Raw genomic sequence first — 26,732 nt, forward strand, 5'->3', positions numbered from 1 at the left:
AGCTGTATATATATATATATATATATATATATATATATATATATAACTCTGTGTGTGTGTGTGTGTGTGTGTGTGTGTGTTCCTCACAACCCCAATGAAACACCTGCCCCCATCTTCCCAGGATGGGGAGAAGTGAAGGAAAGTACTCAGAATGGGATTCCCAAATCTCACTGCTCTGAGTAGCTCAGGCTTTCTCAAAGTATTAATAGCAATAACAATAGTCACAGCTGAAACAGTTTCCTTTATTTGGAGTCCAATCAAGCCCGACTGGAGAAGGGGCTGAACCAGGGGGGGTGACCTCATGAAACAGGGAGTCTGGGGACTGAGCCTGGATATTCTTCCTGGGAGAGACAGGAGACAGGCTTGACTTTCCTTACTCCTAGGAGTTCTACCCATTCTTCCCCTAGGAAAACTGAGGCAGAACCAGGTCACTTGAGTGAAGAAGGGCTTACATTTCCTGAGTTGGGTCTTGGTGGGGGTCCATGGACAACCCACATCTGCCACACAGCTTCTTGGGCTGGACACTTTTCCTGGGCACCAGCCAGCAACTGGAACAACGGGTACCATATTTCTTGTACCTGGGATGGAGATACAAGAAATTATCATTTAAGATGCAGCAGGGGGGCTGGGCATGTAGCTCAGCAGTGGAGAAAGGCCCTGGGTTTGATCCTCAGCACCACATAAAAATAAATAAATAAGATAAAGGAATTGCGTCCATCTACAACTAAAAACAAAAGATACAGCAGGGACCCAGAAACTATCATGAGGAAGCCATTTTCCTCAAGAGGTACCTCTTCTTCCCAGATTCCCCCACACTAATGGGGGGCCCGACCCCAACTCCCTCCTCCATGCTGAGGACCTGATACCACAGGCATTGCAGAGAGGGGTCCCATCTTCAGCATCTCTCCAGAGTGGGGTCCTCTGGGTCCTACAGGAGGCACAGCATCGTGGAGCTGGAGGGTCAGAGGTCAAAGGGCAAAGATCAGAGTCAAGAATCTGAATTCAAGAGACCTGTGGAGGTAGGGCATTGTGTGTGGGGGGTCCCTGTGAAGGCCCCACCTGGTTCTGGGCCAGCCTTGGGTGTTGTTAAAGACAGAGGGAAAGCCAGGAAGAGGGACAGATGGTGCAGCTCAGCAGGGGAGGAAGCTGGGGGTGGGGTGACTCAGCCTGAAGGGAGGGGTGCACTCCAACTCCTGGGCAGGTCTAAATGGGGAAGCCGGAGGGGGAGGGGGCAGGGAGACAGAGGCAGGGAGGACAGGAAGTTGGCCCCCCCAAATATTTACAGCTCTTACATCTTCAGGACTCACCCTGGGCCTCGCTGCCTCCAGGGTTGGGCTCAGGGGTACTGGCAGGGCTTGCGGGTGGTCCCTGAGAGTGGCTGCTGCGGGGCAGATGAGACATTAGCATTGGGGATCAGCGTCCTGTCCCCTGAACACTCATTATCAAGGTATCTGGCAGCCCTAGGAGACAGTCGGAGTCTGAATGATAAGATATCATTCCAAGGGTGGTGTGCTGGGATACAGGCTCAAGTGCCAGTTCTCCCCCTTGCCTGCTGTGTGGCCCTGGACCAGCTACATCCTCACCCTCGAGGCTTCAGTTTTCTAACCTGTACAATGGGCATCATGAGCCCGTGTACATTGAGTGCTGCCTGTTGCCAGGGCCGTAGTGATGTCTGTAACCCTAGCAACTCAAGAGGCTGAGGCAGGATGGCAAGTTCAAAGCCAGCCTGGGCAAGTTAGCAAGACTCTGTCTCCAATTTTAAAAAAAGAAAAAGAAAGGACTGAGGATGCGGCTCAGTGGAAAAGTGCCCTGGGCTCAATTCCCAATACCAAAACATAAACGTGTTGCCTGTAACCATTTTTTCTTTCTTTCTTTTTTTTTTTTTGTGGGGGGGCAGAGTACTGGGGATTGAACCCAGGAGCACTTAACCACTGAGCCACATCCCCCCCTTTTTAATTTTTTTTACAACAGGGTCTTGCTAAGTTGCTTAGAGCCTCACTTTTGGGGAAAGTATACAGCTGCCCTCAGTATGGACCAGCCTGTTTGACAGAGGGGACCAAGTCTCAGTGGAGACAGAGGCAGGGCTGGACATGGCACTGGCCTGAGGTCTTAATCAGACTGAGCCATCCCTCATGTGGAAGGACTGACTCCAGGGCATCTGTCTCCCAATACTTTCCTTTCTTCTGGTGGTGTGCTGGGAGTTGAACCTAGGGCCTTGCAAATGCTAGGCAATCACCATACGCTGAGCCACATTCCAGTCCCCATCAATGTCCTGGTCCTTTCTTGGATGTACACGTCAGCCCTCCCTATCCAGGGATTCTGTATCCAAGACCACAACCAACTGTAGGGTTGTCTTAGTAGGCAGGAGGCCCTGGAGGCCCATCCCTAGCATCGTAAAAATAACAACAAAAATCTGGTCAGGTGTGGTGGTGCACCTTGTAATGCCAGAGGCTTGGGAGGCTGAGGCAGGAGGACTGCAAGTTCAAAGCCAACCTCAGCAACTTAAGAGGCCCTAAGCAACTCAGTGAGACACTGTCTGGAAAGGAAACATAAATAAGGGCTGGGGATGTGGCTCAGTTGTTAAGCACCCTGGGTGCTTTCAATCCTGGTACAGAAAAAAAGAAAGTAAGAAAAGAAACAAACCAACCAAACAAAAAACCTCTGTGGATTGTAAATATTTGGGGAGAAGGGAGCAGGTATGAAGAATAGTAGAATGAACTGGACATTCCGACCCTATGTGCATGTATGTGTACAACTAGAAGAATGAGCAGTCATATTCCATCTATGCCCGATGTGGCAGGATGCATTCTACTGTTATGTATACATAATTAAAAAAAACCGTGGGGGGGGTACCAGGGAATGAACTCAGGGGCTCTCCACCACTGAGCCACATCCCTAGCCCTATTTTGTATTTTATTAGAACAGGGCCTCACTGAGTTGCTTAGTGCCTCGCTTTTACTGAGGCTGGCTTTGAACTCATGATCCTGCTGACTCAGCCTCCCGAGCCGCTGGGATTACAGGCGCGTACCACCACGCCCAGCTTAGAACAAATTTTTAAGAAAGGAAATATTTAGGGAACAAAATCCACAGGTACTAAACACATACAGACTTTTCATTTCCTAAATGATACAGTTTAACTATTTACATACTGCATGTATATATACTGCATGAGATATTTTAAGGGGTCTAGAAGTGACTTAAAGTACACGGGAAGCTGGGTTCAGTGGCTCATTCCTGTAATCCCCACTACTCTGAAACTCTGAAGCTGAAGCAGGAGGATCACAAGTTTGAGGTCAGCCTGGGCAACTTAGGGAGACCCTGTCTCAAAAATAAAGAAGGGCTGAGGGTGTAGCTCAATGGTAGAGCACCCCTGGGCTAAATCATCAATACCACAATAAACATTAATAAAAAGGGCTGAGAGTGTAGCTAAGTGGTAGATTGCCCTGGTTTCAACCCATCATATCACAAAAATAAATAAAACAAAGTGTACGGTTTGTACATGGGCTCTACGCAAATAGCATGGCATTTTCTATAACATTTGGGTAACTGGAGGGAGGTGGGGTCCTAGAACCAGCTGCTGTGGATATTGTAAAGGTTACCCTGTCCCAGTTGGGCCCTACCTGTAGGTGGGCAAGATCTGCAGGCTGCAGTCCGGCTTTAACTGAAAAGTCAGAGTCACTCCTTGGAACGTGGGGTCCCCTTTCTCAGTGCCCCGGCAGGGGTGCGGCTGTTTGCGTGGTCTTCTCTGGGGTGGGGCTGGAGGACCCTCAGGGGGCACCATGCTGCAGCGCTTCTGGCTGACTGGGGTCTGCATGTTCTTGGAATTCCTGGCCATAGTTAAGGGGTCCAAAGTCCCCAGGGTCATTGGTCCCCAGCAGGGTCCCAGGGCCAGGGGGTCCTGAGTTGGGGGCAGGGCTAGCCCCTCTTCTGTCTCTTGAAGGAAGCCCAGGGCAGTGATGGAGTCCTGGCATCCAGGCCAGAGGGACCTGTGGACAAGAGGCCAGGTGATTACCTCCATCCCTGGGTGGTTCTTGGATCCAGAAGGCCTGGGGGTGCTCACTGGAGCCTATTCCTTGCTCACTGTGTCTTTGAGCAGGTCACACACCCTGCCTGGGCTGTGGAATCCCTTCTAGGTTGTTTCAGGTTTAAAAGTTACAAAATAATTACAAACAAGGCTCAAGGTAAGCATGCCAGGTGATGTTCTCAGCCCTTATTAACCATTTAATCCACCCAGGAGCCCAGGAAGCAGGGACTTACTCTTGGTGACCAGGCCAGGGCTTCTGACTTCTGAGTAGAAGACCCGCTGACTTTATATGATTTCTGTCTCTATCACTGATACGCTGGCCTACATAACCCCTGGATGACCCTCGGTGGTGCTCACATGGGCCACGGGGATTCAGGGAGGTGTGAAATTGTATGGCCTCAGAGCCTAGATCATCTTAAGTGTCTGGAGACCAGAAGCTCTTTTTGGAAGTACCAGTAACTAACTTGGTGACCTCTGGATAACCTCAAGAACCAGAGGCCATGACCCCCTGCCACCAGGCTAGGTGAAATGTCGGCAGGGTGGGGGCAGGCGCCGAGCCTTACGCACCTGCCACCGAGCCTGAAGCATCCGGGGGGCCTCGGCTTCTGCTGGGCGGAGGGTCTTGGCGGCTCCACGTCCAGACAGCGAGACGCCAGGAGCTCTCCCAGCAGCATCAGGTCGGGGTCTTGGCAGTCACACCCCAGCCCCGCCCCACCACCAAGGGGTGGAAAGCCCTATGGCCGCTGCCCCGAGGGTGCAATGAGCCCCAGCTGGGTGGGGCGGGCCGCTGGGGTCTCCTCAGCGCTGCCTCTCCTTCCTGGCTTTACTCAGGTCACCTGCACACCCCTCAGGGCCAAGGGCAGCCTCTATCCCTCCAAATCCCTCCGCAGCTGCAGGGGCGGGGCCTCACCACCGGGGCAACCTGCCTAGGAAGAAGGGGATCCCGAGGCTCTGCCTCAGATCCCCAGCGGTCATCTCTTGCTGCCGGGACAGGAGGGCTGGGGTTCCAGCAGATGCGGATGCAGAATGTGGGTTCCCCCAAGGACACTCGACATGCTGAAAATCTAGGAGACAGTTTTATTGCAGCTCCAATTTGAGTCCACCCCTGCTCACGCTCCCATTCTTAGGGGCTGGGGAATGGCACCCCAAGTAGGGGCCCTGTCCCCTCCAGAGTCTGGACATAGTGATCTCTCCAAGCACGGTCTCTGGCCTTCACCGTGCTTCTGACATCTCTCTCCAGCCTGTTCGCACTCCGGGCTGGGCTGGGCTGGCGGCTCGACTATTCCTTCAAGTCCTGGCCCTGGGGCCATGGTGGTGTGGGGGACAGTCCTGCTGCCCATGTCAGTGGGGCTTGGGGACATGTCCATCCACATAGAAGTTCCTGGTGATCTTGGGCAGGGTGAATTCAGCCCCTTCCAGCTCAGGGGTCAGCACGATCTGGCAGCCCAGGCGCGAGTTCTCCTGGAGGAGGGGGGCCATATCCAGCATGTCGTCCTCCCTGGGCAATGAGCGCAGCGTTAGCCGTCCACATGCTGGCCCAGCTGCTGGGGAGACTGGCAGCCCTGGGGTAGGCAGGCTGACCAAGTCCACTTGGGAAGGGGCAGAGGGGAAACTCCCCTTCCAGCAGCTGGAGGCGGGAGAAGAACTGGGGCTGCCCTCCCTGGTGGCCCCTCTGGACATGGGGACCTGGAGGCTCAGCAGCTGAGCCCTGCCACTCAGAGCCTGGGGGTCTGCCCTGCTCACCTCTCCTCAGGGGGAGGCAGAAGATCCAGGTGGGCCTCACTCACATACACATGGCAGGTGGAGCACGCCAGAGAGGCTTCACAGGCTCCTGGGGGCAGGAAGTGAAGGGAACGGTTGGTGAGGGGCAGGCGCCATTCCACAAAGGGTGCCAAGGAGAAGCTCTTTGTTTGACTGCAGGCCTCAGCACTCCCTCCTGGTCATATGTCAGGTCACCTGCACAGTTCGTTGTTCTGGAGCTGCCTGCAGGCTTTATGAGGGCATGTCCAGAGTGTCTTAATTCCCAAGGACTCTCCAGCAGACCGAGGACCTGGCTGGGTGTGTGGAACCAATAATAAGCATGGAGTGACTTCTATAAAGCTGAGAGGGGAACGGCCAGCAGGTTCCCTGCAGCCTGTGAGCCCGTGCTGTGACCCTGTGCTAGGCCTGCTCCTGCCTCCTTGCTGCTCCCAGAGGACACTCTGGCTGACTCCAGAGGGAGAAGGGAGAATAGGTCAGGAGTAAGGATTAAAAGAGGCAGAACCTAGGGTCTTTCTACTCATCACTTGTTGTTGGACACACTTCTGAACCCTCTGACCAGTCACCAAGAACTATGCTTGGTGTCTTTCTTGGCCTAAAACTTTTCAAATGGTTTCACATCCAGAAAAAATCTAGACTCCTCTACTGAGTCCTTGAGATTCCTTCTCCCCTCATTCATTCCACTTCATTCACATTGACCCTCTTGATGCCACTCTAATAGCCAAACTCCAATACCCAAGTTCATCCTCACCTCAGGATCTTTGCACTTGCTGTATCCATGACTTGGAATGCTCTTCTCTCCACTTTTGCCATTCTTGTCTCTGGGGGCTCAACTCAACTATTCTCTGAGTCCCCCAACTCCTATTTCTTGTCCCTATCCCCCTTTTAATTTTGTGTCCCGTTTACACCACAAATAACTTTTCTTTCTTTTGGAAATGGGATTTTGCTATGTTGCCCAGGTTGGTCTCTAGCTCCTAATCTCAAGTGATCTCCCTTTGGCCTCCCAAATAGCTGGGATAATAAGCAAGCATCACTGTGCCTGGCTCATCTGCAACCAGAGTGTCTTAATTCAACCACCTTAATCTCTGGGTTTACCTGTTCCCAGTCAATCGGCCTTCCCTCTCTCTGTGCCAGGTACAAAGTACTACTAAATATTGTTTCATCCTAACAGCAATCCAATGAGATGACAACTAAATCATCTCATTTTATAGATGAGGAAACAGCTAAGTAACTTGCTCAGGGACATAGCTGTTAAAAGGCAAGATTTGAATACAGGATACTTGCCTCTAAAATTCATGTTCCAAACTCTGTTCTGGACTTCTGGCTATTGCATTCTAACACATAACTGCTTCCATGGTAGGAAGGCCTGCTATGGCCTTCCAATATCCCAACAGCCCCTTTAATGATTGGATTAGACTTTAAAAAATTTTTTTAAATACATTTTTTAGTTGTAGATGACACAATACTTTTATTTTATTTATTTATGTGGTGCTAAGGTTTGAACCCAGTGCTTCACACATGCTAGGCAAGCGCTCTACCACTGAACCATAGCCCCAACCCCAAGACTTTTTTTTTTGGTACTAGGGACTGAACTCCGAGATGCTTAATGAATCATTGAGCTACATCCACAGTACTTTTTATTTTATGAGACAGAGTTTTGCTAAGTTGCTTAGGGACTCTCTAAATTGCTGAGGCTGGCTTTGAGCTTGTGATTCTCCTACCTCAGTCTCCCTAGGCACTGGGATTACAGGCAGATGCCACCTCATCTGGCTTGAAAAGATTTCTTATTATAGTCTCCCAACAAATAAACCCTGTTTATTTTTCTTTTTCTTTATTTTTGAGGAGGTGGGGGATTGGGGATTGAACTCAGGGGCACGTGGCCACTGAGTCACATATGCAGCCCTATTTTGTGTTTTACTTACTTATTTATTTATTTAAATATTTATTTTTTAAATTGTAGTTGGACCCAATACCTTTTCAACCCCAGCCCTCTATTTTATATTTTATTTAGAGGCAGGGTCCCACTGAGTTGCTTAGCATCTCACTGTTGCAGAGGTTGGCTTTGAACGTGTGTGTGATCCTCTGGCCTCAGCCTCCCCAGCTGCTGGGATTTACAGGAGTGCACCACCGCACCCAGCAGTGTATATGTTTTTTTTAATACCACCCTTCCAGTTGATCATGACTTAATAATACGTTTACTCTTGGGATTATTGTCATTATTAGGCTGAAATTGGTGTGAGATGACAGAGTCCTTATTTGTTTTATACATTGTTACCCAAAACATAGTAGGCATTCAATGTTTGCAGAAGGGTAGCACAGATTATGGGCTCAAATGGGCTGGATTTGGATCTAGTTTTGCCACTTACTTGATTTTGGGATGGGTCTACTTAAGCTGGTGTTCAGTTTCCTCATCTGTAAAATGGAATAAATCTCTTCTATCGCATAAAGTTCTCATGAAGATTCAGCCAGTTGATATGTACTAGTGTGCTTAAAGTAATTCGTTATTATTATTGTTCCTTCAGCAAAAGCTGATTTAAAACCTGTTACATCTAAGTACCATGCCAGGCAACAGATAAACATGAACAAGGTGAACTGGGTCCCTGAGCTCACCGTGAAAAAGATGGCAAGGAGGGAAGCAAAACAGTGCTATGAGGGTGACTGGGATGGAGACTTTAGCTGGACTGAGTGGGATGGAAGTGTCAGGAAGAAAACATTTACATTGAGAACTGAAGGATGAGAAGGAACCAAAAAGGTCTGCTAGGCTAGCACTTCTGACACAGGAAACAGAAAATGCAGAGGTTCTGAGGCAGGAATGAGCTTGGCTGTTTGAGAAATCACAGAGTGGCTAGAATGGAGGGAGCAAGCAGGAAGGGAACACAGCTCCCAGAGGGAAGTTCTAGTGCCTCTAATAAATGAAGACTGGGAAAGGGATGAGGCCATGGTGAAGAATTTGGATTTTAGTACATATTAGGTAGTAAGCCACAGGTGGGCTAGTCAGTAGAGAGACATATCTGTTTTGATGTGATTAAAGAGAGAGAGAGAGAGACAGAGAGAGAGAGAGAGAGAGGGAGGGAGGGAGGAGATCAGGTCCTCCATAATTTCCTGTACTTGGCTCCTACCTTCCAGGTCCACTCCGTGGCGCTGGGCCAAGTGGAGAACATTGTCCCCGACTCTGCCGCTCACCGGGATCCGCTGGCCTGACCGGTCTACGAAGACCACGTTCACCCTGGGGACAGATGGGAGAGCGGATGCCACATTGGACGATGGGCTCAGGGGCCGCATAGATTCTAGGGTTAGGAGACAGGGGATGGGCGAGGCAGAAAAAAAGCCCCGGATGAAGTTGCAGAACAGGGCTTGAATCGGGGAGCCTCATGGGACGAGGAACGAGGGATTTGGACCCGTACACTCACACGTCCCCGGGCCGCTCAGAGCCTCCGGCCTCTTCTTCTCCTGCCGGGCGCGAGCCTAGAAAACACGGTTAGGTGAGCGGCTGCGCGCCGTTCTGCCGGCGTCCGACTGGTGTCCCAGGAGCCCTGGGTACCTGTCGTCCAGAACTTTCTGGCTATCGCCAGCGCCGCTGCCTCCCTGGACCTGCTCCACCAGGAACCCCTGGCCACCCGCAGCAAGACCCTGGCATTCACGCCGCCCCGGGCCACGGAGGCGGCCATGACAGGCATCACGTGACCAGACGACCGAGCATGCGCAGTCCCGGACACGCGAACCGAGAGCTCGTAATTACCCAAACACAAACGCAGGTTTGCTTGGGTCCTGAGGCGCCGAGGTGTTTGCGCCGGGGGAGGAGGGCACCAGGTGGGAACTCAGTCGTGGAAACATCCTAGATCAACCCGGCCTTCCCACCCAGGCCCACTGTTATCCCAAGAAACAGCCAGCTCTTATTTCTTTAAAACCGTTTACTTACAAACTTTAATTCAGCAAAGGTCTGTATGGGAAGATTGGGGAGAGGACATCCCCCCGAAGTGAATGTGGGCCCCAGAGTCAAGACAAGGAAGCTGGTAGCCCAGCTGGCCAGGGGCAGTGCCCAGGGTCACCTTAGGTGGACAGGTGTACAGCCTATCTGCATGAGTCGTACTGGGCTTAAAGGAGGCCAGCTCCGGGGGATCTGGCCTGGGGTGGAGGTGGAGCTCATCTTCAACAAGGGGAGACAGCAGAGGTTCCGGGAGATGGGCACGGGAAGCCCATTCCCACAGGCAGGGGGATTGGTTGAAGCTGGCAGAGAAAGCCCGTCTCTGCACCTAGGCCTGGGTGAAGGGGTGGTGAGGGCTGGTTTGTCAAGACCAAGGCTTTGGCCTTCTACCGTCCCGGGGTTGGGAGACCCTGGGTAGAGGGGCCCAATCCCCAGGCCAGAGCTGTTTGGTCCTGAGTCAAGCTTCTGGAGCTCGGCATCTGAGAGGCTCTGGCCAGCAGGGCCTGTGGCCCAACTTTAAGGCATCAGAAGGCAAGGGGACTGTGGTAGGTAGGGGACTGGGGTACTGGCCAGAGTGGGCAGGTAGGGGCAAAAGATAGCCATGCCTGCAGCAGACATGGGAAAAAGAGAAAAGTGTGGAGCTGTTACAAACTGCAAAGTGTGGAATGGAGGCCCAGACAGGTTGGACCTTGATGCAATCAGAGCTAGGGCTCATCCTGGATGGCTTAAAAAATAATAAAAATTAGAAAAGGAAACAAAAATCAATTGTCAAAGTTAAAAAAGGGGGACAGTCTCTGATCCTCACGGGAGGTCAGGGAAACCTCCAAGGCACTCGAAAGGCCAAAATACAGGAGTGATGAGGCAGGAGAGGACTCCCAGAGAGCCGGGCACAGGTGGAGGACAGGAGACACAGGAGGGGGAGAGAGCAGACTGTGGCCCCTCTCTCTTAAGGCTGTGGGGTTTCGGCGCTGGGAGCAGGCCAGAGGTGCCATGAGGCTCCCGGATGCCACCATACTCCTTGGGCTCCGGCTGGCTGGTCAGCAAAGTCTTTCAGAGATTTCTCTATTACCGAAAGAAAGAAAATTAAAAAAAAAAAAACAAAAAACCCACAAAAACACACACGCACACACACAAAACAACACCAGAAAACCCAAAAGCGATTTGGTGCAGGCCCTTGAGCATCTCTAGCATTGGCCCCTTAGAAAATCCTCTTCCGCTTCAGGTAGGAGTCTGCGTAGTGGCCACCAAGGCCCTGGGAGTGTTGGCCCACGTAGCTACCCTCTGGACTGGGCTCAGGTGAGGGGAGCAGGTGAGCAAAGCTGCGTTTCTGGCCGCCCAGTGGGGTCTGGAGACAAAGGGCAGGGGGGACCAGATCAGGGGCTACCCAAGGGCTGAGACTTCCCAGCCTAGTATGTCCCCACCTCCTGCCCCTGCATGTACCTTCAAGAGGTGGCTGTGGCCATTGGGCCCAGGGCCCAGACCCAGGAGTCCTTCACTGGAGCCCAAAGGGGAGGAGCCGACTGCCTGGAAAAATGGGAGAAGTGGGAAAGGTCAATCCTGAGGCCAGAGGGAGGGTGAGAGATTTCTGGTTCATGTCTTGCATCTGCCACTTAAACCAATAAGGTCTGGGGCAGATTACTGTAGTTCTGAGGCTCAGTTTCCTCCTGTCAATTGGGGCTAATACCAGCTACCTGGATCAATGGTAGAGGAAGCAGGGAAGGCAAGAAGTCTACCACTCAATACAAAGGTATAGGGGCAGTGTGTAAGTATTTTTCACTTTTCCCTGAGCAAGCCCAGCCGCTGCCACTGCCTCAGCCTTGGCTGAGGGACCAAGGATCACAAAGCCCTGGAGGCAGACACCCCCAACCCCCACATCCTGGTTGTCCTTGGCTGGGGAGGCTCCTCACCTTGCTGAGATGGCTCTGCTTGAGGCCAGCCTGCAGGCCGCTGGTGAAGTAGGAAGTGGGCGAGCCCGAATAGAAGTGAGAAAGGGGCCCCCCGCCACCTCCACCACTCCGCTCTCCAAAGCCACTGGGTGGGGGAGACGTCTGCAGAGAGGGGGTTGGTTGAGTGATGAAGACAACTGTAGGATCCCCTCTTAAAGGACTCTGGGCTTCACCATAATGAGCTTTGATCAACAGGAATGAAGAAAGCTGGCACATGGGGACCTGCTCTCCCTTGGTCCTTCACGGAACCCTGAGACCATGGTCACTTGAGTGAGCACAGGCTGGCCTGTGGGAGGATGAGCTCCATGTGGATAAGAAATAAACTGCCCCGGCTCAGCATCCTTCAACAGCCTAAGAACTACCACGTATATGAGAGGACACTGGGGACCACTGCGCCCCTGATGAGCTCAGCTCCCAAGTGATTGGAGGAACTGCCTGCTGCCCCCACAGAATGGTGAGAAATTTAAAAAAAAGTTTGCAGCCAGGAACAGTGGCAGCCATCTGTAATCCCAGCTACTTGAGAGGATTAAATGGGGGACCACTTGAGCCCAGGAGTTCAAGACTAGCCTGGGCAACACAGTGAGACCCTATTTCAAAAATAGATGTGGTGGCACAGGCCGGTAATTCCCAGCAGCTCCAGAGGGTAAGGCAGGAGGATTACAAGTTCAAAGCCTGTCCTGGCAACTTAGCAAAGCCCTAAGCAACTTAGTGAGACCTTGTCTCAAAATAAAATATAAAAAGGACTGGGAATGTGGCTCAGTGGTTAAGCAACTCTGGGTTCAAACCCCAGTACCAAAAAAAAAAAAAAAACAACCGAGTTAGCTTTGCTTAGCTATTAAGTAATGGGCCAGCCTGTTAACTGCTATAACCCGGGGTAGGATGAAAAGGCTACTCTTACCTTGTGTCGGCTAGGTCCATGAGGCCCTAGGGCTGGCTCCCGTGGGTGAGAAAAGAGCCTCCGAGGTCCCATATCCTGAATGAAAGGAGCAGAAACACATACGGTCTGAATCTGTGCCAGCCACCCTCCCCCCACCCTGCCCCCAGGAAGGAGGCAAATTCATGGTACAGGGCCTGTGACTAGGAGGGTCAGCTGAAGTGAGACCAGAAGTAGTTGTTCCCAGCGGGCAGGTGGATCTGGTCCTAGGGATGGCTGCTATGGTGTACACACCCAAGGGAGTCAGAGGTTCATAGTTTTTAAGGCAAGCTGGGAATCTGGGATGTGTGAACTCTAGCAGTTTTTATTCAGTCTTTTGTTGTTTTCTAATCCAGTGTGAGTCAACCTAACACAGGTGGCCTGTGGGTGTCCACTTTATAATTTCTGATCAGTAGGTGGTGGGGATCTCATAAAGACCAAATCTCTGATATAGACAAGAATCCTCCTCACAGTGGAGGCAGAAATGGAAAGACAGGCAGGACTCTTGAGTTCTTTAAATATGGAGAAACAGTACTGCCTAAAACCTCACAGGAAAGACAGAAAGACAAATGCAGGGTGAGATTGCTCAGGTCCTGGGAATGGAAAGGCAATAGGAGCCTTAAGGGCAGGGACCATGTCCAACAAATCCCCTAGTGTCTCCCTAATGCTTGGCCTGGAACAATTAATACCAGAGAAGCAGAGTAGGATGAGTGTCTCTTATCTGAAACCTTAGGAACCAGAAGTATTTTGGATTTTGGACTCTCAGATTTTGGAACATCTGTATATATAGGACGAAATATTTTGGGGATGGGACCCAAGTCTAAACAAGAAATTTATGTTTCATATATACCTAACACACATAGCCTGAAAGTCATTTTACATGTATGGTTAACATGTCTGTATTTTGACTGGGACCCACCAACATGAGGTCAAGCGTGGAATGTTCTACTTGTATTGGCATGTCAGTGCTCAAAAGTTTTCCAATGTAGAACTTTTCAGATTTGGGATTTTTGCATTAGGGATGTTCAACTTGTATCCTTGAGCTGCTCTCAGGGGACAAGGGACCACAGAACCTGGCCCTCAGGGATGGCTGATCCCAGGCAGCCAGGTACTTACCGAGGGGTAGTCGAAGCCATAGCTGTCAGGCAACCCTGGTTCAGGGGGCAGGCGGGCGCTGGTGAGGGGGCTGAGCAGGCGGGACTTGAGCTGGAAGGCTTTGCTGCCACCACCACCTCCACCAGGGGTGGGGGGATTGGGCAGGGGGCCCTCAGCTGGGCGGCGGCCTCTCCCAGCGCCTCCCCAGCTACGGGCCTCCTTACCCGCTAGGTTACTGGCTGGGAGCAGGCTGTGTAGGTTCAGGTAGGGATTCAAGGGGATCCGGTAGTCCTTGGGGGGCTCCCCTAGTAGCGATACCTGTGACAGGAGAGCTGGATTTGTAAGGTCCCAAGCAGAGGGGATGTCGCAAGGCGGGAGGCTGGAATGATGCTGTGTGCAAGGAGGAGCCTTACCCCAGGGGGAGTTGGCAGGGGCCCACTGTCCTTCTGAAGGCCTCTGAGGCCTGTGCCACGGAGTCCCGCAGGGGCAGGGGGTGGAGTAAGCTGGGCTGCTGGAGGACCCAGGCCCATGGTCTCCCGGTCACCCCCAGAGGGGCCCAGCAGTGGTGGTAGCAGGGGTGGTGGCTTCCCTCGCCGGGGTGGCAGCTCCGAGGGCAGGCCCCCTCCTACAGAGAGAAGAAGAGTGTCAGTCAGTGGCCTAGGCCAGAAGGACCCCTCTTCCCTGGGCCCTAGGGCCTCTGCCTGGAATACCCAGAGGCCAAGGGGCAACACTGCCCAACATCTAGCCCCTGATCAAATGCCTCTAAGACATTAACCTCCGGGGTGTGCCTGGCTACCCTTATAAGGTGAGCACCCACTTGACAAAGAGGTTAGGTTAGGTCACTTGCCGAAGGCCACACAGCTGGGAATTTATAATTCCCAGGGAGGAAGAGAGCTGGGGAAGGAAAATGGGACCTCAGAGGGGTGGGTGGGTGGGGTCCATGTTACCTGCAGATAGCTCTCCAAGGAGGGGGTTGGTGGGCTGGGCCCCAGGCTGGAGGGTGCCCAGGGGTGAGTCTCCCAGGATCCCAGGCTTCTAGGAACAGAGCAGAGACAGCTGGAGACAGGGTGACCTGGGTAGCAGACAGGTGTCACTCAGAGTCTTGGTCACAACACCCAGCACACCCAGATTCCAGCCCAGAGCCAGTCACAGGAAATACTTGCATGTCAGGATCTATAACCCCAAGCTCTCCACTACTACCAGACACATATACAGTGACAGTCCATAGGCACCCAGATCCCTTGCTGATCATCACAGATAGTGTTGACCACAGCCACAAAGGGTTTTGGTCACTCTAGTCACACAATGGTTCAAACCCACAAATTCAGTGTCACTTGCCACCAGACACAGCCATATCACTGAATACACCCCAGTAAACTAAGCCAGTGGAGCGTGTGTTTTCTGTATATTATGTGCGTCTGCGAGGGGCACTGGGCAGAATGAGGCCTGGAAATTCTTCCCTAGAAGCAAGATGGCTATTTACAACTTGCTATAGTACAGTGGTTTTTGTAGCCACACCCAGCTTCAGGTTGTAAAAGGGTGTGTCCAGTGTGGCCTGACCTGCCCCTGGCTATCTAGGCCAGCTGTCCCCTGCATAGTGAAAAAAAGCCAAACCCTGCCGTGAGAGATGAAGAGGCTGGTCATCCTGGGCCCTAGGGACACGACATAGCCAGATATCCCACAACTCCACTGGGGGACCACTGGCAGCACTCAGGTGCTAAAAGGGGAAGATGGGGCTGTGCAGTGTGGGGTGCAGAGGGAGCCCGGTGCCCATCATAGCATAGTTACCTTCTGGCTCTGGGTCTGCAGGGCAAGCTGCAGCAGTGCTGTAGACAGGGCAGGCCCGCTGAGCAGTGGCATGGCTGGGGGGGCGCCCAGGAGGCCTGGGGGAGATGCAGGGGGAAGCTGGATAGTAGTCCTGGCTAGACAATCCCTTGTCCCCACTACATTCAACATTGCCTCAAGACTGCTGAGAGGGCAGGAAACTGAGGCTCTCAGAGAGCACCTAATGTGCCTGAAGAAGGGCCCAGAAAGGCAGGATCCACCCCAGGGAGGAATAGCCCGCTCTTCCCACCACCCCACCTGGCTGCCCCCAGCTGTGAATGGCACTAGCTCCCCAGCTACCTCTACCCTCAGCCTGTTTCTCAGCACCCTCAGGAGCTTCTGCCACTGAGGCTTGAGGAGAGTGCAGGAGAGGCGTTCTGAGGTGAGGTGGGAGGGACAAGGCTGTAGGCCCTGGTGAGTGTTGGTGACGCTGCCTGGCCCCCTTACCCTGCTTGCCCCCTGTGCTGCCATGGAGCAGGGGGTTGAGCAGCAGCTGAAGTGAGGCAGACGGGCCCAGGTTGTTCAGCAGCTGTAGGATGTTTGGCTCAGGCAAGAGCCCTTTGCCACGATTGAGGGCCTACAGAGAGGAACACAGGTGGCTAAGAGTGCTGCCAGCCACAATGGGCATCCCCCAAGGGCCCAGTGTCTTGAGGGAGGCCCCCATGCCCACCTTGGGGAACAGTCCCTCCCACACAAACTCACTGTGGCCTGGGCAGCGATGAGTGCAGCCAGCATACTGCGGCCAGGAGGCCCTGGGGCACAGAAGGAGACTCGCAAGTGGCTGCCCCCCAGGGCCAGGCCATCTGCCCTCTGTTGTGCTGCCTCCGCCATCTCCGCTGTCTCGTACTCCAGCACTGCGAAGCCCTTCAGCTGCCCATCCTGGCCACACGCCAGCTGTGGAGGAGATGGCCATGAGCACTGGGGCAAGTGACCATACCACCCTGAGTGCCATCCCTCATGTGAAGTGACAACAGGGACCAGATACTGTTCCCAATCATGACAGCAAGTCCTCAGAAGGGGTGGACTTAGTGCCAGGAACTTAGTCTCAAGTCCTGCTCCTGTGTTAGATCAACTCATCTTTGCAATGGCTCTGAGAAGCTCTCAGATCCATTTATCAGAGGCAACTGAGGCCCAAAAGTTCAGCAGCCCAAGGCCACAAGGCTGGGAGGAGAGCAGAGCTAGGACCTGCCTCACATGGGTCAATTGCCCTGGGCCTCATGCCACGGGGAAGGGACTCTGATTAAGATTTTCCAGGGGCTGGGATTGTGGCTCAGTGGTGAAGCCTGGCATGTGTGAGGCACCGAGTTCCATCCTCAGCACCACATAAAAATAAATAATATGTGAGGTGTCCCTCCCACCTCACATAAAATAAAGGTATCATGTCCATCTATAATTAAAAAAGATTCTCGAGCACATCAAAACACAAGCTGGGGGACTGGGAGGTGTCCTGGAGTGCTGCCCGAGTTGGGCTGGGAAGAGTGTACATCCCTAGGTGAGGCAGGTGCCTCTAAGCTGGGGTTTGAGGCTGACAGTGCCAAGCAGTGGGAGGTCATTCAGCCAGCACAGAGGTACAGACATGGTCAGAACAGGAACATCTCTTGGCTGCCCTCAACAGTAGCCATTTTGTTCTTCAGGCCCACATGCCTTTATCCACAACTCTGAGTTCAGATATGTTCCAGGATTAAGACTTGGAGATTAGGACATTCAAATGCTGCACATAGTGTATATCACATCCCAGTCACCCCTGGAGTGGTCTAGGGCAGCTCCCTGGACCTCAAAGACACAACTGTTTTGCAGGAAGGCTAAAATAAGGAAGCCACAGATGACCCACTTTTGTTCAGGCTTTGTTGCCAAGTGGGTCTGCCACAAACTCAAGGAACCAGTCTCTAGGTTCTCAGGGTATTTCAGCTGCTAGAGTTGTGGGTAGACTCTGCCCCAGAGCAAGCAGATGCTCACCAGCACAGTGGTGACTGGCAGCAGTGCCCCGCCCCAGGCTAAGTATGCAAGGAGGTCCCTTTGTGACTGACACAGACTGCACACTTACAGGCCACTGGCGTTTGCCATTGCACTGCAGAGGCCAGTACCTGCCCTTTGCTGATGAGGAAACTGAGGCTGAGAGAGGGTTGGATTCCTGTCTAGGCCACCAAACCAAAGCAGGGATCACAGGCAAAACAGGCTGGTGTTGTTCACAGGACTGGCTCCCTGAGGTGGTAAAGGCTGTCTCAGGAAATAGTGCTGTCCATCCCTGTCCTTAATGACACAGAGAAGACTATTAAGGTTTGAGACCAATGCAATATCCCTAAAATGGTATATGGCACAGGAGGAGTAAGAGCGAGCTTATGTTCAAATACAGAAAGATAAAACCAAAGTGCAGAAACCAAGCCAAATCAAATCAAACCAGGAATGACAATTTGGGGGGATCAAGAACAGATCAGGAACAAGGAAAAGCAGGAATGTGTACACCCATTTTGAAATATACATAATACAGGTTGAATATCCCTTTTCTGAAATGCTCAGGACCATGTGTTTTGAGATTTTGGAGTTTTTCAGATTTCGGAATATTTGCATGGACTTTATAGAATGAGCATCCTTAAAAAAGAATCCAAAATCTGGGGCTGGGGATATGGCTCAGAGGTAGAGCGCTCGCCTGGCATGCATGACGCACTGGGTTCAATCCTCAGCACCACACAAAAACAAAATAATGTGTCCACCTAAAAACTAAAGATACATAAATGAATAAATATTAAAAAAAAATCCAAAATCTGAAACTTTTTGAGCATCATGTCAATCAGTACTCAAAAAGTTTTGGGGCTGGGCATAGTGGCATACGTTTACAGTCCCAAGTAATCAGAGGGTTGAGGTGAGAGGATATCTAGAGCCTAGGAGTTCAAGGCCAGCCTGGGCAACACAGTGAGTCCTCATCTAAAAAAAAAAAAGTTTCAGATTTGAATGTTTCCTATTTCCGAAGTTTGGATTTGGTATGCTCTCTCTATACAATCTTGGTAGAAGGGGACAAATTGGTGTGAGTAGGATCAGCCAGAGAAAGTGCTAGGGGCTGGGAGTTTTTGCCACTGGCCTTTCAAGATCTGTTGAATGTTGAATTTTATATATATTTTTATACATTTATATTTAGTTGTAGGTGGACACAATAACTTTATTTAATGTTTATGTGGTGCTGAGAATCAAACCCAGTGCCTTATGCAAACCCAGTGTCTCCTGTGTGCTAGGTGAGCGAACACTCCACCACTGAGCCACAATCCCAGCCCCTATGAATTTTTCAAGTATGTCTAGATTGCCTTTCACAAAATAACTAAGCAGAAAAGAAAGACTTTTCAACAACCAAGGTATTGGGATACCTGCTTTGTTTTATTTATTTATACACACACACACACACACACACACACACACATACATACACGGGTGTATATGTATATATATGTGTGTATACATATATATACATATATTGTGCTGGGGATGGAATCCAAGGTCTTGAAAATGCTGAGTCACATTGAGCCCATGATCCTGCTTTACATATATTTCTATAGTAAATTTTGCAAATTTACTATATAGCAAATATTTTAAAGTAACTTTTTTTTTTGGCACTGGCGATTGAACCTAGGGACACTTAACCACTGGGCAATATTCCCAGCCCTGCCCTCTTTTATTTTGAGACAGGGTCTGCTAAATTTCTTAGGGCCTTGCTAAATTGCTGAGGCTGGCTCTGAATTTGCCATCTTACTGCCTCAGCTTCCCAAGCTGCTGAGATTATAGGCATGTGCCACTGTGTCTGGCTTAAAGCAATTTTGTAATCAAATAAGGCAATTAAGAGGTGTAAACCTGTCCATGAATAAATGGAAAAGCTCTAGAGTGGGTTTCTATGGATTTATTAGGTGTTCTTAACTTGATTATGTAGAAAACAAATGCTCCCCACTAGGACAGCAAATTCCCAGCTTGGCATTTGGCATTGTACCTGCCTGGCTAAGAGTGTGGGCCCCAGGTCAGCTTCATAACCTTGAACCGTAGCCTGCCTCTCACTGGCTGGCTGACCCTGGCAGTCATGACAGGTTCCTACATCCTTGTACATCCTTGTCCCTGGTGTTCTTATCTGTAAAATGAGACCAGCAACCAGACATACCTGGTAGAATTATTAAGAGCATTAAACAAGGTGCTCAACAAGGGGCAGGGGAAGTCTCCCATTCTAGGCAGGGGCCAGGCCTGGTTTTGAGGCTATGGGAGGTTGTTAGGCCAGGGCCCAGCACCTGCTAAGTGCCTAAGCAGAAGTGCTGGTTTCAGCTTAATTTCAGAGAGCACCTCACCTTCATCTCTGGTCAGGCCCAGTGCAGAGGCCCAACACATATCTTCTCATAATCATTCCTATCTTCCAGAGACTCAGAGGGTCAAAGGACAACAGTTTCTCTACATGGGGACTAAGGCACATACCTTGACATGCCTGACTCCCAGCACTCCTCCATTCAGGACCCTGCACATGACTGTGAGCTGCTCAGAGGTGGTCACCTCAACGTGTGCTACACAGCAGACAATAACTGGGGTGTCAGTGTGTGTAGCTCAATGGTAGACTGCTTGTCTAGCATAGGCAAGGCCCTGGGTTCAATCCCCAAAATCGAAAAAGGTAAAAATAAAAATAAATGAACGAATAAATGGGTGGTAAATGTGTAAATGAAAGAATAAATGGGCAGCTGTTCATAATACTCCACTCAAAGTAACTACTAAGATGTGTGTGGGGTGATGCCTGTAGTCCCAGATACCTGGCAGAATGAATTGGGAAGACCACCTGGTTCTAGGGGTTCAAGGCCATTCTGGGACATGTAGTAAGACCCCATCTCAAAAAACATACTAACAAAAACCACAGCACTACTAGCCTCATTTCAAGATGGGTAAAGTGAGGCTCAGGGAGAAGACCTACAGCTGGCCATGCTCCTGTGGTCCTTAGCTTCCACACAAGAGAATAAGGTCACTGAACTACTGGTCTGTTTTCAGCTCCACAGGGCCCAGCACATAGGTGTGCAACAGAGGTAGCAGATGAATGAGTAACGAGCATACAAGGAGTCAGGTTCCTATGCACACCTGAGTTAAATGGGGCACCAACATTTCAGTTACATGAGAATACCATACCCACTCAAAGTTGCAAACTTGAGGTCTGAACCCACGAATGTCCCATCTGAGCCCACATGCTGGCTTCTGGATAGCCCAGGACTCTGGAGCCAGGTTGCTGCATGAATCCTGACCCTACCAGGCATCCTCAGCTTTTGCTATATTCAAGGCTATATAACTGTGGGCATGTCACTTTACCAACTCTGTGCCTCAGTATCCTGAAAATGCGAATGACACCTGTTTCTCTGGGTTGTTACAGGACAGTAAATTGCATGAGAAGTGCTGAAGGAATGGCCCTCTTGGGCATCTGTGGATACGACTTCTGGAGGCTCTCAGAGAGCTGGGCCTAATTTGCTTTTACCCTACTGTGCCTGACACAGAGCAAGGAACACACACAGAAGTGCCTGGCATGTGTGACTTGAACAAACAAGGAATTGTCTTGCCAAACCAATGACACTGAGTCACTGACAATGAGTGATTTCCCCAGGGTTCAGAGTGGGGCTGGAATCTGACCAAACCTGACTCTCTAACCTCAAGACACAGGGTCCTCCTATGAGACCATGCTGGGCCCCCATATCTGGTGCTCAATAAACATCTGATGCTTGTATGAGTGAATGATGAAGTGTGAGCAGGGCTCAACCGAGATCAGACTCTAAAGGCAGCCTTGCGTTCCTTTGATGGGAGGAGAACCCAACAGAGGCCTGCAATGGATGGGATTCACATCCCAGCCGTCCAGTCCAATTCTAGGCTCTCACCTACTGCACCCCAGGTCCTCTTCCAAGAACCCCATTCAAAGTTGTGTGGCTATTGCTTTACTGAAAAGGGAACCAGATTAGAGAAGCAGCTGACTCCAAAGGACCCTTCCTAGATACTTTGGGCTGTCATCTGCTCCCAAAAGTCTCTTGCACTGGGCCCCAGACTCACCTGGCAGAAGGTGGGTGTGTGGACTGTAGACAACGCCCGACGCAGGGCATCCACATCACTGAAGCCTGGTGGCAGGCGGTCAACACAGAGGCAGCGGGAGTGGAGGAGGGCAGGTGTTAGCTGCCCAGCATCTGTCCAGTGCACATATAATGTGCGGGGGCCCAGTGGCTTGCCCAGCAGGTCCGACTTGGCGCGGGCAGCCGAGTCCTTCTTCATGTACTCCGCAAAGCCATAGCCCTTGGAGTGGCCAGTGCGCTCACTGTAGACCAGGAAGCAGCGCTCCAGGCTGCCGAAGGGCCGCACCAGCTCCTCAAACTGCGCCTGTGTGAGGCTAGGGGGCAGGTTGGCCACACACAACAGGGCATCCGTGGGCTGCAGCTGCACCGACAGCTCGCGCTCCCGCAGGCGGCTCTGGTGAAAAGCACTAATGGCGGCTTCGGCTTGCTCCCCATTCAGCAGGGTCACAAAGGCTACGGAGCAGGGGAGCACAGGTCAGCCAGTGCCCCTGAGGGCCTGCCCCCAACTCCATGCTGTCTAAAACAGATGTGACTTCAGAATGAAGCCACCAGACATCTCAGGCCCCCCCGCTAATCCCAACAGTTGCCAACCTTGAGCAGTGTATACAGAAAAGTGCAAGCCAGCCAACTGGGGCTACAGGGTTCCATGAGGCCCACTCCCTATTGTCACTCCTCCACTGCTCACAACCTACAGCAGTGTTCATCAGCTGCACCTGATCTGTCCTAAGAAATTAGTGAGAAACTTGGGTGACAATGAGAGGAGTAGTTAAGTACATGGTCAATGGAGCCTGGGTTTAAGCCCCAAATCCAAAATGGGCTCTGAGCTTTTTCATATGTCAAATGGGAATAACTTAATCCTCACAACCACAGGTCTGGGGCAAAGGAAACAGGCCCCCTGCCCAGTAGAGAACGCTTGGCTTTAAAACCAGGCAGTCAGCCAGGCACGGTGCTACAGGCCTGTTGCCAGCTACTCAGGAGGCTGAGGCAGGGGGATCACTTGAACCCAGCGGCTCAGGGCCAGCATGGGCAACATAGTGAGATCTTGTTTCTAAAAAAAAAAAAGAAACAAAAAACAAAATAAAATTAACCCAGGCAGTCAAGCTCTGGAGGTCCATTCTGCATCCCTCATTTGCCACTGTTCAAGGCCATCAAATGTCCCTCAGCCACCTGCCATTCCAAATTATCAATCCACCTAGCAGTCACAAAAAGAAGCTTTGTTCCAAAAGGTATTCAAATGGTGCCATACCCCCCTCAGTGTCTTTGTTTTCTCCTTATTTTCTTTGTTTTTTTTTTGTACCAGGGTTTGAACCCAGGGACATTTTATCACTGAGCTGCATTCCCAGCCCTTTTTATTTTGAGATAGGGTCTCACTAATTTGCTTAGGGCCTTGCTAAGTGGCTGAGGCTGGCCTCAAACTTGCAATTCTCCTGTCTCAGCCTCCTAAGTCTCTGGGATTACAGGCATGTGCCTCAACCCTCAGCTCCAGTGTCTTCTATTTGCAAAGTCTGTGTGGCCCAGCCTTATGGTCTGGCTGGCCTTTTGCATCTCTTGCTATTGCTTCCTGGACCTCACCAGGCACACTGCACCTGGGACCTCTGCAACTGCTATTCCCTGAGTATGGAAGAGAGGACCCCATCCCTTAACTGTTCAACCCCAATCCACCTTGGCCTAAGGCCAAACATCACTTCCCTGGTGAAGCCACCCTGACTACTCCTATGATCCTGGTTCTGAGCTCACACAGCATCCTCCCTATAGCTTTTGGTCCCAAGACCATTTCACAAAACTTCATGATTGGAGCTGTTGAATGACATCCTTCTTCCCAGACTAGACCATCTCTGTTTGGTTCACAGCCGTGTCTCTGGGACCCAGCATAGAGAAGGTGCTGAATAAGTATTTGCTGAAAAACTGCATGAATGAAAAGTGTCATTCAACATCTGATTTCCCATGCTTGGCACATACAGTTGGCTCCCTGTAGCACAGGTACCACATCTGTAAATTCAACCAACCATGAATTGAAAATATAGGGGGGACTGTGTCTGTACTAAACATGAACATATTTTTTGTTGTTCCCTAAACAATAAGTATAACAACTATCTACATAGCATCTACATTATATTAGGTATTATAACTCATCTAGAGATGATTTAAGATATACAGGATATGTGTGAGTTATATGCAAATATTACACCATTTTATATAATAGACTTGAGCATACTCAGCTTTTGCTATATCCAAGGCAGGTCCTGGAAACAATCTTCTGTGGGTACTGAGGGGCAAATTTACTAGGTACTCAGAAACTATTTGACTTGTTGTCCCCATGGCTATTTACTAAGCATCTTGTATATGCCAGACACAAATGCTAATGCAAATCACTTGTTACTTGCTTATAGCCAGAGTGAGGACAGACTAGGATTCAAACTTGTGGTCTGTTTGCCTCCAGGGCCCAAGAGTTTAACTACTACCCTAGTCTGTCAGGTAATCCCCAAAAGACACCCTCCTACCTAAGTTACAGCTTGTCAGTGAAGCCTCTGTGAGGTCTAACACCCGGCACAATCCTGGCAGGACATGTTTACCAAGGACCTTTTACACAGGAGGCCAAAGCTGCCCACCTGGGTGCAGCCTGGATAGAAAGGGGACAGCTAAGATCAGTAGCAAAAGGAACAGCCCAGAACCTTATGGGTGCTTGAGGAAGTGGAGAGGTTTGTGCACATCTTTGCAAGGCAGTGCCAGAAAGGTCTCAGACAGGTTTTGGGGAAGGAAAAAAAAAAAAAAAAGATCAAGATTTGATCAGATTTGCAAGGAGACTAGAAGGAAGTAGGTGGCAGGCTAAAATCATGGAAGCAGAGAGGCTACAGAGGGGCTGCCATTTAAGTAGAGATGGAGGGGGACATAGAACAGGTAGAAGCCAAGAGAATGGAAAGCTCAAAGGAGAACAGACCTGGGTGACTGGCTGGCTGGGGCAAGTAATGCGGGAAGAGAGTGAGCCCAAGTCCCGGTGTCTGGCCAGACCGCACAGAGAAGAAGAGCAAGGCTGTCCTAAAATGGACACCTTGGGACAAGGGACAGACTGGTGCTCATGCTGCACTGGCCTTGGAAAAGGTATTGGAACCAAAGTTAGGAAAAGAGATGCACAGCCAAAACCCTCCCATCTTCAGACTCTGTTTTCTCCTGCCCTGGTCCGCCCCATTTCCCCACAAACCTGTCCCTTTGTATTTGTCCACAAAACAGTACTTGAGCTCATAGTCGCTGAGTAGGTTGTGTACTTCCTGTGGAAACAGAAATCAGAGGACAGAGAGTCACTAGGGAACAACCAGGGGCCACCTTCAGGTAGACCAACTATACAGGTGGGTGAATTACCACCTCATTTTACAAATGAGGAAACTGAGGTTTAACAACATTATTTGCCCAAGCCCATTCTGTCCATCCCCAGCAGAGCTGATATTAAGAGCCTGGCTGCAGATTCCATGTGAATAACGCAACACAGAGTGTGTGCCTTCAGGAAGTTGTTGAACCTGTCTGAAGCTCCATCTGCAAGTTGACTGTTTTTAACAACTCTACAATTAAGTATTAACAAATCCATCTTGTATGTGAGGAAACTGAGGCTCAAAGAGGTGAAGAAACATGTGCAGTTGGTCAGGAACAGTGGGAACACTAACCAGGGGTACCTGACCAGGGAGCTCATGTACCTAATAAGCTTACATTGTGTGGCTTCACATGCCTCCCATTTCCCTCTTGTTGACAGGGCCACCTTCTCACAAGCAGCTTCAAGGGCGAGGCTGGGGGCCTGCTTGTGCCAGATACACTGTACACTTTACAAGAGGGACAGTGTGTTCCCAACTGAAACAAGGCAGGCACAAGGAAGAGCACCAGCTCTAGAAACAAACCAGACAAGGCACAGTGGCATCTGCCCGGGTCTGTCCAAATCAAGCCTTCCTAACATTCCTGGGACCCCACTTGCCATGTACCCATGGCAAGAAGGGCCAGTGGCAGGTATGCTGGTGGGCCAGGGAACAGGGATTCTCAGCAGCAAAGAGAATAAAGCAATCCAATCCCCTCCATTCCCACAGGGCACTGCAGTACCGATGGCATTTCCCTGGGTCCAAAGAGCACGGGGAAGCACTGCCCTAGAAAAGGGCACTCCTAGCAGGAAGATTAGCCAAGAGGAGCACCACAGAACACAGGGCCGCCTTTCCTGCACAAAGATGATGGCAGGAGACCTCATTTTCCCAAAACAACCCTGAGCCTTTGAGGGAAGGCAGCTACAACTTCCGGATCTACCTCTTAAAGAATCATGAATAAATGCATGATAAAGTAGGAAATACTCTAACCCTGAAACTTCTAGATATGAGATCCCGCCACTGGATGGAAAAGGGGTGGGGGGGAAAGCACAATCTGAGCAGATGGCACCTCCCAATCCGGTAGTCCATTCACAATCCCCTATCAAGGCTAAAACTGTCTGCCCCCTAACATTCCCCGCCCCTTTCAATCACTCCGTCTAGCCCAAGCCTGTGGTCGCCCCTAGCAACGTCCTCGCTGAATTCAAAGTTGGTTTCTCCCTTCATCATAGTCCCCCCACATCTCGTTCTTGGTCTCTTCCGACCCTGCGAGGATCCTGCGCCCCCGCCGACGCCCCCTGGGCGACACCATCATTGGTGTCGCCTGGTCCCCCCGCGCACGCGCACGGTGGTATTTCCCGCCACGCTCCCACACAGGCCCCCCCCATACCTGGTTGGTCACGTCCCCCGGGAGGCCCCGGATCAGTATCTTGCGACGGTTACGGAACTGGCGCTCGGTGTGTTCCAGGCGTTTCCGGATCTCTTCTGGATCTAGCGACGGTAACTCTTCTTCGGGAGACCGGTGCTCCGCGGCATCGCTGGCTTCAACCTCGGTCCCAGCCTCCGGGCTCAGCGGGGGCCGGTGAGTAACGGACACGTCGGCCGCCATCTTGGGAAACCCGGCGCCTTCTGGGACCAGCGAGCCAGGGCGGAGCGGCATAGAGCGGCAACGAGGGCGCGCCCGCCGATTGGCCGAGAAAAGCCCCGCCTGTCTCCCGACCCCTTCGGCCCATTGGCCAATTCCCACCCCCCCAGCCTCTTAGAGTTCCAGCGGTGTCTGGGTCGCCGCAGACTCCGCCCCCTTCCTTCTCCGCGGGGCCATTCAGTAGATTCGCGGAGCCATTCAGTAGATTCGCGGA

At 51.3% G+C, this 26,732-nt stretch overlaps 3 protein-coding genes across 4 annotated transcripts; all 3 read right to left on the minus strand.

Annotated features, from left to right (window-relative positions):
• Positions 1-117: 117 nt before the first annotated feature.
• On the minus strand, positions 118-5,074 carry Zglp1 (zinc finger GATA like protein 1). The gene is made up of 6 exons (XM_015488817.2): positions 4,592-5,074; positions 3,621-3,986; positions 1,308-1,381; positions 860-953; positions 453-578; positions 118-341 (listed from the first exon to the last, which is right to left on the minus strand). Exons 1-6 carry the CDS (start codon positions 4,696-4,698, stop codon positions 203-205), a joined length of 906 nt encoding a protein of 301 aa, XP_015344303.1. The 5' UTR covers positions 4,699-5,074; the 3' UTR covers positions 118-202.
• A 13-nt stretch (positions 5,075-5,087) lies between these two features.
• Positions 5,088-9,628, minus strand: Fdx2 (ferredoxin 2). The gene is made up of 5 exons (XM_015488999.2): positions 9,324-9,628; positions 9,193-9,247; positions 8,902-9,008; positions 5,768-5,855; positions 5,088-5,522 (listed from the first exon to the last, which is right to left on the minus strand). The coding sequence occupies exons 1-5, from the start codon at positions 9,457-9,459 to the stop codon at positions 5,366-5,368; spliced, it is 543 nt and encodes a 180-aa protein (XP_015344485.1). The 5' UTR covers positions 9,460-9,628; the 3' UTR covers positions 5,088-5,365.
• A 47-nt stretch (positions 9,629-9,675) lies between these two features.
• Raver1 (ribonucleoprotein, PTB binding 1) lies at positions 9,676-26,687 on the minus strand. Of its 2 annotated transcripts, XM_015488995.2 has the most exons (13): positions 26,264-26,687; positions 24,738-24,804; positions 21,522-21,991; positions 16,188-16,379; positions 15,933-16,062; positions 15,450-15,544; positions 14,609-14,696; positions 14,075-14,286; positions 13,683-13,979; positions 12,552-12,626; positions 11,615-11,755; positions 11,148-11,231; positions 9,676-11,052 (listed from the first exon to the last, which is right to left on the minus strand). In XM_015488995.2, the coding sequence occupies exons 1-13, from the start codon at positions 26,531-26,533 to the stop codon at positions 10,906-10,908; spliced, it is 2,268 nt and encodes a 755-aa protein (XP_015344481.1). In that variant the 5' UTR covers positions 26,534-26,687; the 3' UTR covers positions 9,676-10,905. The 2 variants fall into 2 exon arrangements, with proteins under 2 accessions (XP_015344481.1, XP_015344483.1); XM_015488997.2 differs by lacking the exons at positions 9,676-11,052; positions 11,148-11,231; positions 11,615-11,755 and adding an exon at positions 11,791-11,939.
• Positions 26,688-26,732: the final 45 nt, after the last annotated feature.

The sequence above is a fragment of the Marmota marmota genome, unplaced genomic scaffold (genome assembly GCF_001458135.2).
Source record: "Marmota marmota marmota unplaced genomic scaffold, marMar, whole genome shotgun sequence".
Lineage (NCBI taxonomy): Eukaryota > Metazoa > Chordata > Mammalia > Rodentia > Sciuridae > Marmota > Marmota marmota.

What these genes read in the sequence shown, in the direction of transcription:
- Fdx2 (XM_015488999.2), bottom strand. Translation starts at nt 9,459, where the DNA reads ATGCCTGTCATGGCCGCCTCCGTGGCCCGGGGCGGCGTGAATGCCAGG. An exon ending in CCACGGAGTGGACCTGGAAG is followed by an intron (nt 5,856 to 8,901) that starts GTAGGAGCCAAG and finishes TCCTGCCCCCAG; the next exon opens with GAGCCTGTGAAGCCTCTCTG. An exon ending in CTGCCTCCCCCTGAGGAGAG is followed by an intron (nt 5,523 to 5,767) that starts GTGAGCAGGGCA and finishes CTCATTGCCCAG; the next exon opens with GGAGGACGACATGCTGGATA.
- Raver1 (XM_015488995.2), bottom strand. Translation starts at nt 26,533, where the DNA reads ATGCCGCTCCGCCCTGGCTCGCTGGTCCCAGAAGGCGCCGGGTTTCCC. An exon ending in GGACAAATACAAAGGGACAG is followed by an intron (nt 21,992 to 24,737) that starts GTTTGTGGGGAA and finishes CCTGCTCCGTAG; the next exon opens with CCTTTGTGACCCTGCTGAAT. An exon ending in CAGCACAGGGGGCAAGCAGG is followed by an intron (nt 15,545 to 15,932) that starts GTAAGGGGGCCA and finishes CATCTCCCCCAG; the next exon opens with GCCTCCTGGGCGCCCCCCCA.
- Zglp1 (XM_015488817.2), bottom strand. Translation starts at nt 4,698, where the DNA reads ATGCTGCTGGGAGAGCTCCTGGCGTCTCGCTGTCTGGACGTGGAGCCG. An exon ending in CAGATCTTGCCCACCTACAG is followed by an intron (nt 1,382 to 3,620) that starts GTAGGGCCCAAC and finishes TCTGCCCCGCAG; the next exon opens with CAGCCACTCTCAGGGACCAC. An exon ending in TGGAGGCAGCGAGGCCCAGG is followed by an intron (nt 954 to 1,307) that starts GTGAGTCCTGAA and finishes CTGACCCTCCAG; the next exon opens with CTCCACGATGCTGTGCCTCC.